The sequence below is a fragment of the Apis cerana genome, linkage group LG10 (assembly GCF_029169275.1).
Source record: "Apis cerana isolate GH-2021 linkage group LG10, AcerK_1.0, whole genome shotgun sequence".
NCBI classification, from domain to species: domain Eukaryota; kingdom Metazoa; phylum Arthropoda; class Insecta; order Hymenoptera; family Apidae; genus Apis; species Apis cerana.
This window is the reverse complement of record NC_083861.1, coordinates 1,656,545-1,669,658: the sequence shown is the minus strand read 5'-3', so window position 1 is coordinate 1,669,658 and position 13,114 is coordinate 1,656,545. Positions and strand designations below refer to the sequence as shown.

Below are 13,114 nucleotides of genomic sequence, written 5' to 3'. Positions count from 1 at the left end.
GAAAGAAGATTTAAAGAACGCAATAATTCTCTCTGCACTCTCTCTCGATTGGCTCTCGCTTCGAGCTATATACTCCTTTCCAAGGCTGTATTTACTCCGTACCGATACCGTGAACTTTCTATCGTTATTATATATAACGATATTTTTTTCCTTTTTTCTTTTTCCTCTTTTTCGTCGACCACACACACACCATTCATCATCCTCTGTGCGCAGCGATGACGAGGCCGGTTGATGTCGAGGACGCTAATTAGTCGTCCACGTGGTCTCGCGAGCGCGAAGAAACCGAGAAAGACCAAGCCTTCACCCCCCTTTGCGTAAGGTCGCTTTAAAACTAGCTCCAGGGGAGCGTAATCCATCATCGAAAACGGCTGGTGTAACGTAACCGGCCGGTTATGCCCACCACTAATCAACGACGCTGACTTGCCGTATAATTAGATCTGCTTGGGCTCCCCTCCGCTCACCCTTTCCCTTTTACCCAACCCGACGAGACTCGTGCTCGTGACTAGCCTCGTGCACATAGAACATGAGACCAAAGACTCTCTCTCTCTCTCTCTCTCTCTCTCTCTCTCTCTCTCTCTCTCTCTCTCTCTCTCTCTCTCTCTCTCTTTGATGCATTGGGAATCGCAAAAAGCATGCCCGTGTTCGATTTTCCCCCCTTCGTGAACGTGGAACGTTGATTAGCGACGTACCCCTTCGGACGAGAATCAGGAAACGTTAATTGTGGATATTGGAAATCGTGCCATCCGGGTGCAGATGATGATGACGGAATGGAATTGGAGATTCTTTGGGATTTGAGAAATTATGGATGTCCTTTCTTCGATTATTTATTCTATCGTTTAAAATATCTTCTCGAGTCAGATTCAAAGATCTGACTCGAAATTGTAATTAAAAGAAATGAAAGTCTTATATATATATATCACTCTTTAAAAAATTTATTTGCTCAAAAAATTAGATAATTTAGGTAATAAATTGTTAGTTGAGATAGTGATCAAGAATAAAAAAGCTTAGAGTGTGAACAAGTTAATGATAGACAATATAAATAAAACAGGATATTTTCTGGAAATGGAAAATTCATTTCAGATTTGAATTATGCGAAATCTAACGTCAAACATTAGTAACTCCTTATCTCTCAGCTAATTGCACGCGCCGGATCAGTTGGAAATAATAAAATGGCGGTTATTTTTCGTGACGAGTCCTTATCGAGCGATCTACGAGGCAAGAGCATTCGTTTCTCGTGGCGAAAGAAGTGGTACTCGACAACTTCCTTCGTCACCGACTGCCACGAGTCGAGTTCTTGGATCGATAGAAAGCGGGAGAGAACTGTGTTTTTCGTTGGAGGCGGAAGTTTGCTCACCTTCGCCGGATGTGAAGGGGCATACCAATCCCGGCATCAACACGCAGAACAACAGGAACAGGGAACACGATTTCGGCCTCATCGCGTAGGTGTCACCGTCGTTCGTCGATCATTCGTTCATTTTACGACGTTGAACAGAGGTATGAAGGAAACGGCGACACTTTTCACTATGAAATTTTCGGTGGTCGAGAACCGCACCTGTAACGGAAAGATAAAAAATTTTTTAAAAATTAATTACAATTAAAAACGAGAATTAAAAGGATCATTGATTTAAAATTGGAAAATCTGAATTTTAAATTTAAATCTTGAAATCCGAAAGTTTTATCAGAATGAAATATTGATTTAGTAATTTAAACTTTGAAGAAATGTATTTTGCTTTACGAGATTACAATATTCACAGATAAATTTTCTTAATACTTTCTAACATCTAACAGAGAAATAGTATCAGGGTATATCTACGTGATAAGGTTAATGCGATTGTTTCCACGTGAATGAATAAAACAGCGCGCACCCATTATCCGTTTCTGGGGAATGTTTTAAAGAAGCGTGCTCCGCTGTATTCAAGGAAACGGATTAACGTTGCATGAGTACAGCTGGTACACGTAGTCCGTCAGTCATGATTAATTAACGTAAATGAACGAGCAAGTTTTTTCACGGATGTATACAAAGAACATATAAAAAGAGTGACTTCTAGACTCTTTGCTCTCCCATTTCCACGCTCTACGTACCTACATATTCGCAAAATTACATCGTGAAATCGGGTAAAAACTTGCTATTGAATAATGAACAGAAACATCCGTTTCCAGATTATCAGAGTTCTCGTACACCGTCAACTGATACCGAAAATATTATTTCTTCTTCGCATTATTATTATTATTCTCTCGTATCCCCTCGAGATTCGCGATGAAAAATCCCGGTTAAATTCCACCTCATTCAAAAATATTTCGTCATTGAAACAAAAGAGCCACTCTTAATCCCTCTCGACTCGAAATCCTCGGTAATTCAACCTCAGCTTCGAATTAGCTTCTTAAAATCCGTGTACATCCTTCAGACGAGGAGAAAAAAAAATGAAAGGGAAATAGAAGAAAAGGGTTTGGAAAAAAATTAACGGTTTCGATTCGTTGGAAGCCACCCCTTCGAAGGGTACGTTTCCATCGCGAAAAATATGAGGTTATACAGCCATATTTTTTCAAAAAAAAAAAGGGAAGAAAAAAGGAAATATGAAAATTTCTTCATGGCACGCGATAGCGAGGGCGGAAACGACATCGACGTGGGTCGGCGGTTCCGTTGTTACCACCGGAAAACGTAAAAGACGGTTAGGAGTGGCGAGAGTGCCACTTAGATGCCGGTTGGCAACCCTTGCCATTTAAATATTCCACCGCGCACTTTCCCGCACGCGAAATTTCCTCGTGGCGCCTTCCTCGATCGAGGAACCACCCGACTGTAATTCCAATTCTCCTTTCTCCTCTCTGTCTTTCCCATTGGTTTGCCCCCTCGAATTTCGTGTCTTTCTCTGTTCTTGGCAACCAATTTTGCCCGATAACCGAGGATCTTTAATTATTAATGGTGATACGTCTGGTAGAGATGGATAACCTGACGTGAAAAATTCTGTTCCGAGATAATTGGAATGTTGGAGGGTGGATTTGATCTTTCGTAGCATTCGCTTCTTCGATCGCTTGGTAAAAATAAAGAATGTATCGTCACTCTGAAAGTTCTCATATATATGTGTTAGAAAGAAAATTTTGCTAATTGAAAGATTTTAATAAAACTTTGTGATTTGCAATGAATTATATATTGGAGCAATTTTGACTTTTGGAAAATTTCTTTCAAAGGAAAATTAACACTCGAGATTTCAACATTTTTTCGTATTTTAAATGCAATTTCGTATGTCGATATCTTTTACAACACAACGATAAGTTATAAATTTATATATTAAAAAGAATATCGAAATTTTAAAAATTGATTCTCGTAAAATGATACTTCTTTAAAATAATCTATTATTATAAAATAATAAACTCTTACATTTTATTTTTAATGAAATTTTATAACATCCCAATAATTCCATTTTACACAAAATTTATGATAACGTTATAATTTTTATAATTATAACAAAACATTAAATCATCTAACTAAAATCAATATTTCCAAATACCTCCTGTTTTTCCTTTCAATCGTACAAGAAAACCACATTTTCCCTCTACTTTCGCTGCCATCGAGCTCTAATAGAATCCACCCTCCCAAGAGTATCGACAAAATTTCGCGCGCTCTCGCGAGACACGAACAATCAATAACGAATTCTCTCCGAAAAAACAGCAGAGCCCCGTTCACGTAATCTTACACGTAACAATTCTCGTATACATAGCACGTATATCGTAAACATGGATCTAACTCCACAGACAGTGTGTTTCTGTTCCTCGACGAAATAGAAACATCGCAGAAGAGGTTACTCGTAAACTGGTAGCCGCTGAATACTCCAGAGAATCCTGCTCCGCTCGATTCCCCCCTCTCCTACCTGTTGTCACGCGATACTCAAGTCGCCCTTCGAAGCTTTTAAACCGCTTTCGAATCGCACACTCTCGCGCTCACCTCGAACATCTATCTACCTACACTTGCGCGCAACCGTCTTTCCGCATATCCGACACCAAAGGAGGATAGAATCCAAGGCGTGGAGGATCAAAAGACAGAGAGGAGGGAGAAGAATAACCCACGAGGCGTGGATATTGCGTCACGAAACGGTCTCGAAACGGAAAGCGGACAGCTTGTGAAGTGGCGAGGAAGACCCTCCTCTGGAAAACAGGTCCCTGTGAAAAGAAAGGAGAGCTTTCCTAGGGCAGCCAACCAGAGTTGAATAGCACTCGAGTTTCTCGCGCTTATCCCCGACTAACGCGCACCCTGTGCGGGCAGGCATTCGTGGCAATTGCAGTGTGAAATGCCATGTGTTCGTCCGCGCGAGGCATCACGACGTCTGCTCGGTGTCGAGTGTTTTAAGCCTTTGAGTGGTAATACTGGGCACGTTTATAAATTGAGTCCTCCGTCCTGGAGGATTAGACCCGGCCAATTCTCTCTTTCTCTCTCTGTCTCTTTCCTGGCGTCGATGGGAAATCTGTGTAAGGGCGCCGATACGCTCGCATAATGCGGTATTCCACAGCCTCCTCTCCTCGTCCTGTGGATTATTCCGCGTCATGAATCTCCGAGACCGTTCTTCACCCTCTGTGCCTACCTTCCCCAGTGTTCCACCCGTGTTTTCATCGACTTTTCCCCGGATAACGAGCTCACTGTCGATTCGATCCAATTTTAAACTCTCTCGATCAATTGTTAATTTGCTACGAGGGTATCGCATTCGTCACGTCTGCCTACAAGTTAATTTGCGTGCGACGAATGAGGAATATAGTAATTATATAGGAATAAAGTATGCAAAAATAGATAATATAATACGTATTATTAATTTATTGTGCGTAATAGGAAATGTCTACTGTGTAAATAAAGTTTGTTCCGTATATCAATAATATTTTTGACTATTACTAATATTTATAGAAAGTAATGTTTATATACATCCACAATAGACTCGCGATACCGCGATTCTCCGTACAAATAATAAACACAGGAATTATAAGAATTAAACTTTAGTTGAACATTAGATTGTTTTCCTCGCGTTATATTTATATACAAGAGAAATTTACACGTACAGCACGATTTCCTATAAACGCGAATTTATATCCATAACGCGTAACATTATCTATTTTTATATTTTTAGGAGCCATTCCCAACATGACCATTTCCCAACATTTGCGTTGAAATTGCACGCGAAACCCCTTTTTTCAAAGATAATTTCCAATCTCTAAAAACTTGTACGAGATTAAAACTGTTGCGCGATTTGAACCAAGATTCGATCTAATTTTAGTTCCAGTCGGGCAGTTTCAAGCGATTTCTTAACGCGACGGGAAAATTCATCATGGATAATTACTTATGGACCGCCGACAGAGGCACGTGCAGCCGAACGCAGGCCACTTTCGATCTCCAACGAAATAATTTGCACCATCTACAAACGCGAAACCCGTGATACTAACAAAGGACCCACCGAAGGACGACATTGACAAACGATCCAGCTTGTCGCGTTTCAATCCACCGATACAGAGTCATGCATGCGTGCGCGGTGCTACTCGCTCGCGCGTTTGTCTCTCCCCGTTGATTTCCATCTTCGAGCTCGACGAGTACACGATCGCGCGAAACTAGTTCCCTCCGCGAGAGTACACACCAAACCGTTCGTGCAAATACGGAGGGAAGTGTGCGTACCGCTTTATCGCCGCTCGTAAAGTTTCATCTGGACTTTAATTAAACCTGGTTAAACCTCCACCGATACAAGTCGGACGCCGATATTTTGCATTGAATGAGCCCGTATAACCGGAGCAATCGAATATTGGCTTCGTGATTCTTAAGAATTTCCTTTTTCACTCGTCGAGACGTCCAGAAGAAACTGTAATCTCGGGGATATTGTGGTGGATTTACTGTTAATTTACACTCCGAGTTTGGAATTTTATTACCAGAGGAAGTAAAATTAGAAGTTGAACGATCTTACGAGTTACAAGTACGAAATTATAGTATACGTATTATCGCTTTGGTCTATGACTTGGGCACCGTGCGAATATTCCGATTATGGAAAATAATTTTTGAAAATAACGCGAGAATAATACACAGGACTTTTTATAAAAGAAAACAGAGAGTACTCAGGGGTTCAGGTAGAGAGTGAGGCAGATAGGATGAAGAAGTAGAGGTCAAAGTTCAGGAATGAGTAATGTTAATGATGAGGCAGAGGTTAGAAGGAGGATCACTTTGGATAGATAAATTTAATTATTTATCTTTACAACAGCGTGATAAATGTTCGATTTCAGGAAATTACGTGCAACATTTTTTCAGACCTTTAATCCAGCGATATCCAGAGGAGGATAGAATTCAAGGAAAGGAGAATAAAAAAAGGAAAAATTAACGACGAGCTTTATTTCTATCAGCTTAACGCTATAATTCTGTTAATTCTTATTCTCTTGCTCTATCATCCAAACTTCCCTTACATTTTCACGTTTGATCGATTATATCGTTACATCCCATCAATCGTTGACCCCGTTTGCGTGTCGGATCCACGCAGGCCGTAGAGAAAAAAAAGCCGCTGCAACCCCTGGATTCGTGAAACACCGGGCAATTACATCTCTGTTTCCCTCGATCCCCTCCTCTTTCGACAACGCACGGTCTCATCGTGGAACACAGTGCATCGTGTTATTTAGAAACTTCCTCGACCGATCTCGACTCTTCTCCGCCGTGTAATCTCGCGGCGGTTATACCACCACGTCTCCTTCACATTTCTAATGCCCACGGATATTACGCATTTTATCTTACAGCGTTGTAAATTGCGACGCACGCATCCTGCCCCCGGTCGTAATAAATTTGCATACATTTACGTAGTAACAGCGTCACGAATTTTGCGTTTCACGCAGCCACGAATACTTGAATAACAGACCGTGTTCGAATGATCGTGTTTCTCCACGATTTTCCCCTTGAGGAAAGAAAGAAGGATGTGCTAGATGGTTGCAGAAATTGGCTTGGAAAATATACGAGTATCCTGTGGATGAAGACCGAGGAAGGAAAGGTTAGGAGAGGATGGAGCCGAATGGCTTAATCAGGAGTGCAACTCTCTTGCAACCTGTATTTTGTTCTTGAGATGGACAGGCTTCTGTTTTCCGCTGTACACACCGTGTTTCATTGGGTAATATGATTTACGAGAAATTTTTCGAAATGATAAGAAACGGATAAGAGAAAGATTTGATTTACGAGCAACCTTTTTATGAAGGATAAAAAAAAGGGTGTATATTAAAATGATAAACTTCGTCTTTCACAATAAACGTCCAAATGTACTCTCTCTCTCTCTCTCTTCCTCCGTGGTACAAAGATCGATCTACCTTATTTTTCATCCTCGTATCTTCCCGACGAATCTTCCAAACATCATAAAAAAGACATTTCTCGGTAAATCATCCCTCGACCAATTTTCCCACCCACGTATGTTCCGTGGATCACACTCTACGTATTCACGCGATGGATGGAGTAATAAATTTTCTAGAGAATAATTTTCTTTCATTTGAAAACACCCATTTCTCCACTATTATTCTTCATTGGCTTGAATGATATTCCTTGGCTGTTTGGAACGAATTTGTACAAATTTCTTTCTCGAAGGAAGAGAGATTACAATTAAACAGAAGCTTTAAGATACGAAGAAATTTTTAATATTGGAATTCATCCCTAATCATATTATCGAAAATACTATATAATATTTAATTTCTGCTAATTCCAATATTTCAAATACAACAAGTCTTTATAACTTTTATCACTCGAAAATTACTTAATGAATATATCTCACCAACGAATAGACTTAAAAGTCATAAGACTTGATCAAACATCGCCTTGGCCCGCGCTACAAATCGATCGTAGTCGCCTCTCTCGTTTCGTGTACACGATCCTCCACAAGAGAACTCTCAAGCTCACACGTGTGATCCCAGGTATGCGCTTCTTGCCTCCGCCCCCTATTCTTTCTTCCTTTCCTTTTTCTTTTCATTCTCCACTCTCCCTCTCTCGAACTATTCCTTCCACTCTTCAAACGTAATCCGAGAAGATTACGCAGCGAAATAAACATGTCAACCCCCCATGCAGAGGGATGTGGGTTTGCGGAGCATCTTTATAGACCTTACGTCTATAAGAATATTCTTTGCTCACGTACGATAATCCTCCAAATGAAGATCCTTCGAGATACAAGGTTTAGTGGGCCCCGTTAGTTAAATCAAATGCGAGAGAACAAGCTTGTAAGTTTGCACTATGCGTCTTATCTTCCCTCGATCTGAACCGATCCCAAAGATACAAGTTTCCTTTGACACAGACCACAAGAGTCGACCTTCTTAGCTCTTTCTTCTTTTTCTTACCTTTGGGACACGCATTGGCGATGCCATTTTACTTTGTTGCCACAAGAGGAGTGGTTCACGAGAGAGAAACCTCGACGCAACGTGTACAAATTTGCGGCTACCTGCGACTACGAGGATTCAATTCGGTGGGACGTGGCCTGCTCGGTCGATTTATGGGTATCCAATGCAGCTCGGCCACCGCTGCGAGTCTCTTGTAACCTCGTCCATTACGATCTTTGACCCATCGATTTTCCGTGGCGTCGAAAGCTTCTACTACGTCTCAAGTTCGCGCGAAGCGTTCCGTTTCCGTGTGGTGAAAGGAGCGACGAGGTCCACGAAGGAACCATGTCAAAAGTGACTCGAGGAGGGGTTAAAACCCGTGACTTTTAAAACGGTTGAGGGGAAAGGTGAATTTTTATGGGAGAAGGTCTCGTTTAAGTTCTCGTGATGGAAGAAAAAGTTGTGAAGCGGAACCGCGTCTTGGATTTTTCAGTGGATGATCAAACGAAGGGAGTTTCTTTGGTGGAAAATCTGGCGAATAAGTTCTCTCTCGTTCGTTCTTCTTTTTTCCAGATACGACGAAATTTCGAGTTAATATTTAGATTTATGAGCTCACAGTTGCGTAAATTCGAACGTAGATTTTTTTTTATAATGAACACGCGCAATCGTTCATTTGTATCCGGGATAAAATATATGTGCTTGTACGTGCGCGCCTAGGGGAAGTGGTATTATGCAATATTTCCCGACCTTCTTTGAGCCGCGACCCCTCGTTTATAATAGCAAAACTAACCTGTTTTAATAAGGTTAAGTAAATATAATATTTTATTTCTAGGGAGTGAAAATTTAAATAAATATTAAAATATGAAAAGAAAACGTGGCGTAAAGGCGTATTTAATATGTATGGCCAGCGACGAATAATATTTTTTTATCTATCGCTACAGAAAATGCATTCGTTGCAACACACATTTTATACGCATAAGCTTACAATAAAAAATAATCGTGGCAACTCTTGAACGAAACGACTTTAAAAATAATTATTATAAAATTTTCCGTATATATGATTGCAACAAGAAATGATCGTGACAATCCTTCAAAACTTTGATTATAAATTTTCAATATCTAATTATTACTAAAAATTACTATAAATATTAATTAAAAATAATCATGACGATCGATTCGGATTCCCTCTAAAGAGAAATCTCTGTTATTAAAACTACCTTTATGAAAACACTGTTTTCGTTATATTCCATTACTTCATTCATTAATTCGAAAATCAATATGAAAGTACGAGAGAAACCATTTTCGTTTCTTCTATTTACGAATTCTAAATCCGAAACACACCTTCGTAACTTCTTTGATCGCTTCGTTAAAGCCGCGTCACGCGAATAAGAGCGATTGGACCGATGGTGTGTCGCTGAAAATATACTCGGTTGGCCACGTGTGCGCGCGAGTCAACGACGCCATCGAGCTGCTCGCTACTCGTGGAGAGGATCAAACGCTTCTCTCGAATCGCGTCGCAGAATTATTTGACAGTTTTCCATGAATACGCAACTCCGCGATAGCAGGAGGCGGGTCCAGCGAAAATTCAGGATCTGGACAGGTTATTTTTTTTCTTTTCCTTTTTTTTTTCCTTTTGAGCGTGTTTTCCCTGAACTGGTCTATCTGTCGCGCGATCTTGACGTGGTGAACCTAGCGCCAGAAGAAACTCGTTTCCCCGATACGCTTTCCCTCTAATCTCGCGTGTCGATCGTTCACCGTCATGCATGCCAAACATACGCGTGATGCATGTGTGTATGCGTGTACGTTTTACCAACATTTTTGGGACGTTTCGTGATGTATGTCTCGTCGGGGTTGTTTCTCTTGCTGTCCCTTGTTCGCGTTTTATTGCTTCGACGCGATACCCGCTTCCCTTTCCTTTATCTCGTTTCGCAAGGGGGTTTGGTTATCGTTTATTTAAAGACTCGTTTCTTTGACATTTAATTTTTAATGAAACTATCGTATTCTGCCTATAATTAGATTTTTGCAATAATTGTGTTAAAAAAACACAAACGCGGAAATTTTCTTATTGAAATTTATCACTTTTTATATTGTAATTTATTAAAATTGAAAAAAAATTTTGAAACGAATACTGTCATCTCAAAAATTTCGTTTCTTCGATAATTATATATCTTACGTTTGAAGCATAAATTTCCATAAATTATTAAATTGCATATTCATGCCTCTGACATGAGGAGGGAGAGGAAGGCGTATTAAGAAACAAATTGGGAAACAAGAAGGGAAAGACTGTAACATAAATATAAAATTTTTATACCCGATAAATTATACACGTATCTATGCGTGTGGTCTCCGGCGCATATTAACAATTTCTTCGTACGATCGTAATTAAAATTTCAGACCCTTATGAGTTGATATTTCTATTAATTATTTCGTCTCGACGGTCTCGAAACACGATTACCTTGACTACTATGCAAATGATATTTCACATAATAATATTTCCACGGTTATACACGGTCCACGTGTTGGTCAAACATAATTTCAGAAATACATAATTACAGAAGAGGGCCAAACTTTGGAGAGACCAAGAATTTCCAACAAAATAAATCGAACCCATCCTCGTGCGTTTTCTCACCTATCGTTCACCAAACCCCATAATCCCCAATCTACCTTCCCTTATCTCCCACTATCCACGCGTTAACTTTCCATCCATCGGATTTACGCGTTATTTGCCACAAATACAACCCTCGTGCCAACCCTCCCCTTATCTACAACCCTGTATCATCTCCCTGTATCCGATGGATCTCGGTTCGATTCGATTTGTATCCATTATACCTCCGACATGCCTCTCCCTCCTCGCGCGGAAGTCTCCACAACCTCCATAAGAAAAAAAAAAGAAGGAAAAAGAAAAAAAACCATCCTCCATCACAGCCATCGATCGACAGCCCTTGCCAATCGACCAACAGGCATCCATCGCCGAATGGTTATTCGTCGAAGCGTGAACACTGGTGTTTCGCTCGCGTGCACGCCGAGGTTTCCAAGCAGGTAGGAAGAGGATCCGTGAGAAAGCAGATGGAGGGGCAACGCGTGCCAGGTGGGCCCCTGTTCGCCACCGCTGCTCCCTCCACCGGAGGGGACGCAACGTCGTTTCCTGCGAGCCGATCGAGACCGCGATACCGAAAATCGATCCGTCGGCCGAGATAAGGCCGCATCGCCGAGTTTTTAATGGGGGCCCCGCGACGGAAAGCGGGCCAGGGGAAACGAAACGCGGCCTGACGACCGGCTTTACGCACTCCCATCACGTGCCCATCGCGTTTCCTGCCTCTCCTTCCTCCTTCTTCTCCTCGCTATGGCAACAGTTTTTCTTCGATGTTTCTTCCCGCTTCTTGAGCATTCCTCGAGTTTCAGTTTGTTAAGCGGGAAAGGATTATATAACGATGGGTATCGCGTTGTGTGAGAAAGCAGGTAGGGGAAAAGGTGGTTGTTCGGATGATGTAGGTGATGATGATGGAAGACACGGTGAATTAGTGGTAATTTTAAATTTAATTTAGATAATGTAGCTTTAAATTGTAACATTGGACGAGAAAAAGTTCAAATCTTTTTTTTGAGACTCATCGTTTTGAATTTGTAAAATTGATGAAATCAATTATTATTCTTTTAGAGATATGATCGTTATTGTTATCCTTTTTCGCATCTAACGATATAATATACAACGAAATACGCGAAATAAGAGAAATGAAATAAATAATTGTACGTTGGTAAACAAGTTTATTTCGTTTGCAAATTTTGTGGGAGCTTGAACACTTGGCGATGATAAAACAGAGGAAAAGAGAGAAAACGAGTTCAATTGTGTGTGCATACACTAAGTCTACACTAAGTCGACTGCATCAGCTCGATTATTTACGATTACCTGCAGGGTAATCACGGAAATCTTTATCTATATTCACGCAAAAAACCACGCACCGGTTCGATAATTACGGGATACGTAGAGAGCGTGCCGAGTGAATACACGCGAGCTCGTAAAGCTGGCGTAAAAAGCTCGGTGCAAGATTAACGATCCTCGTCACCGAAAAACGGCACGAGATTATCTAAAGGAATTATTCCTTTCCTTCCCTTCCGCCTATCCCGTAGATTGATCACCCAGCGACTTACTCAGCCTCTTATCGAGCCAACGTCAAACGGAATTTTCATTATCAAAGAAACTTTCTTTTGTCTATTACGGAGGATAACGCGGTCGTTCGAGCGCCACATGAGCTCATCCCAACAGATAAACAAGAGGAGAGGATTGAGAAAAATCGGAAGTCCCGATTACGAGCGCGAGCGCGATTAAGTTGACTAAACGTCAACGAATCGTACCGTTATTCGACTTTGACAGAAATTATTAACGAGTAACCGACCTACGCGAGCAGCGTAATGATCTTTCGCGGTGGAATGAAGAAAGAGGAGGAGTCGCTCTTCTTTTTCAACTCGTTCGACCGGAAAATAAAGAAGTCGGGTGGGGGGAACCGCGAGCACTCCACCAATGGATCCCTCTTATTTCTGCTCGTCGTCTCGTCGTTCCTGTGAACACGACACGCGACCCTTTGAGTGTCAACGCTTTTCAGCCTTCTCGCTTTCGTCCCACCGCTTCCGCCGAAGCTTCTTTCATCGCCGACCCGAAGTCGCGCCGATGGAATTTCGCGAGTCGAGCGCGATATCAAGCGATTCGCTCGATCGTTTTGCTCGTGTCGAAAGTAACGAGTAACGTTTCGACGGAGAGGGTGATTCTATTTTTCTTTTTTTTTTTTATTGAAACAGTCAAAGAACGGCGGGAAGAGTTAGACGCGTG

The 13,114-nt window shown here is 41.2% G+C and overlaps 1 protein-coding gene across 9 annotated transcripts in view; it reads right to left on the bottom strand.

The window, feature by feature from the left end:
- LOC107996037 (netrin receptor UNC5C) overlaps positions 1 to 13,114 on the bottom strand; it is a 48,355-nt gene that overhangs the window by 30,927 nt on the left and 4,314 nt on the right. For 8 of the 9 annotated variants that reach the window (XM_062080025.1, XM_017053895.3, XM_062080028.1 and 5 more), the window contains exon 2: positions 1,355 to 1,552. In XM_062080025.1, the coding sequence (XP_061936009.1) occupies positions 1,355 to 1,436 (82 nt within the window). In that variant the 5' untranslated portion in view covers positions 1,437 to 1,552. Of the gene's footprint in view, positions 1 to 1,354; positions 1,553 to 3,506; positions 3,660 to 13,114 lie in introns of those variants that run through there. The other variant, XM_062080026.1, reaches the window with a different exon arrangement.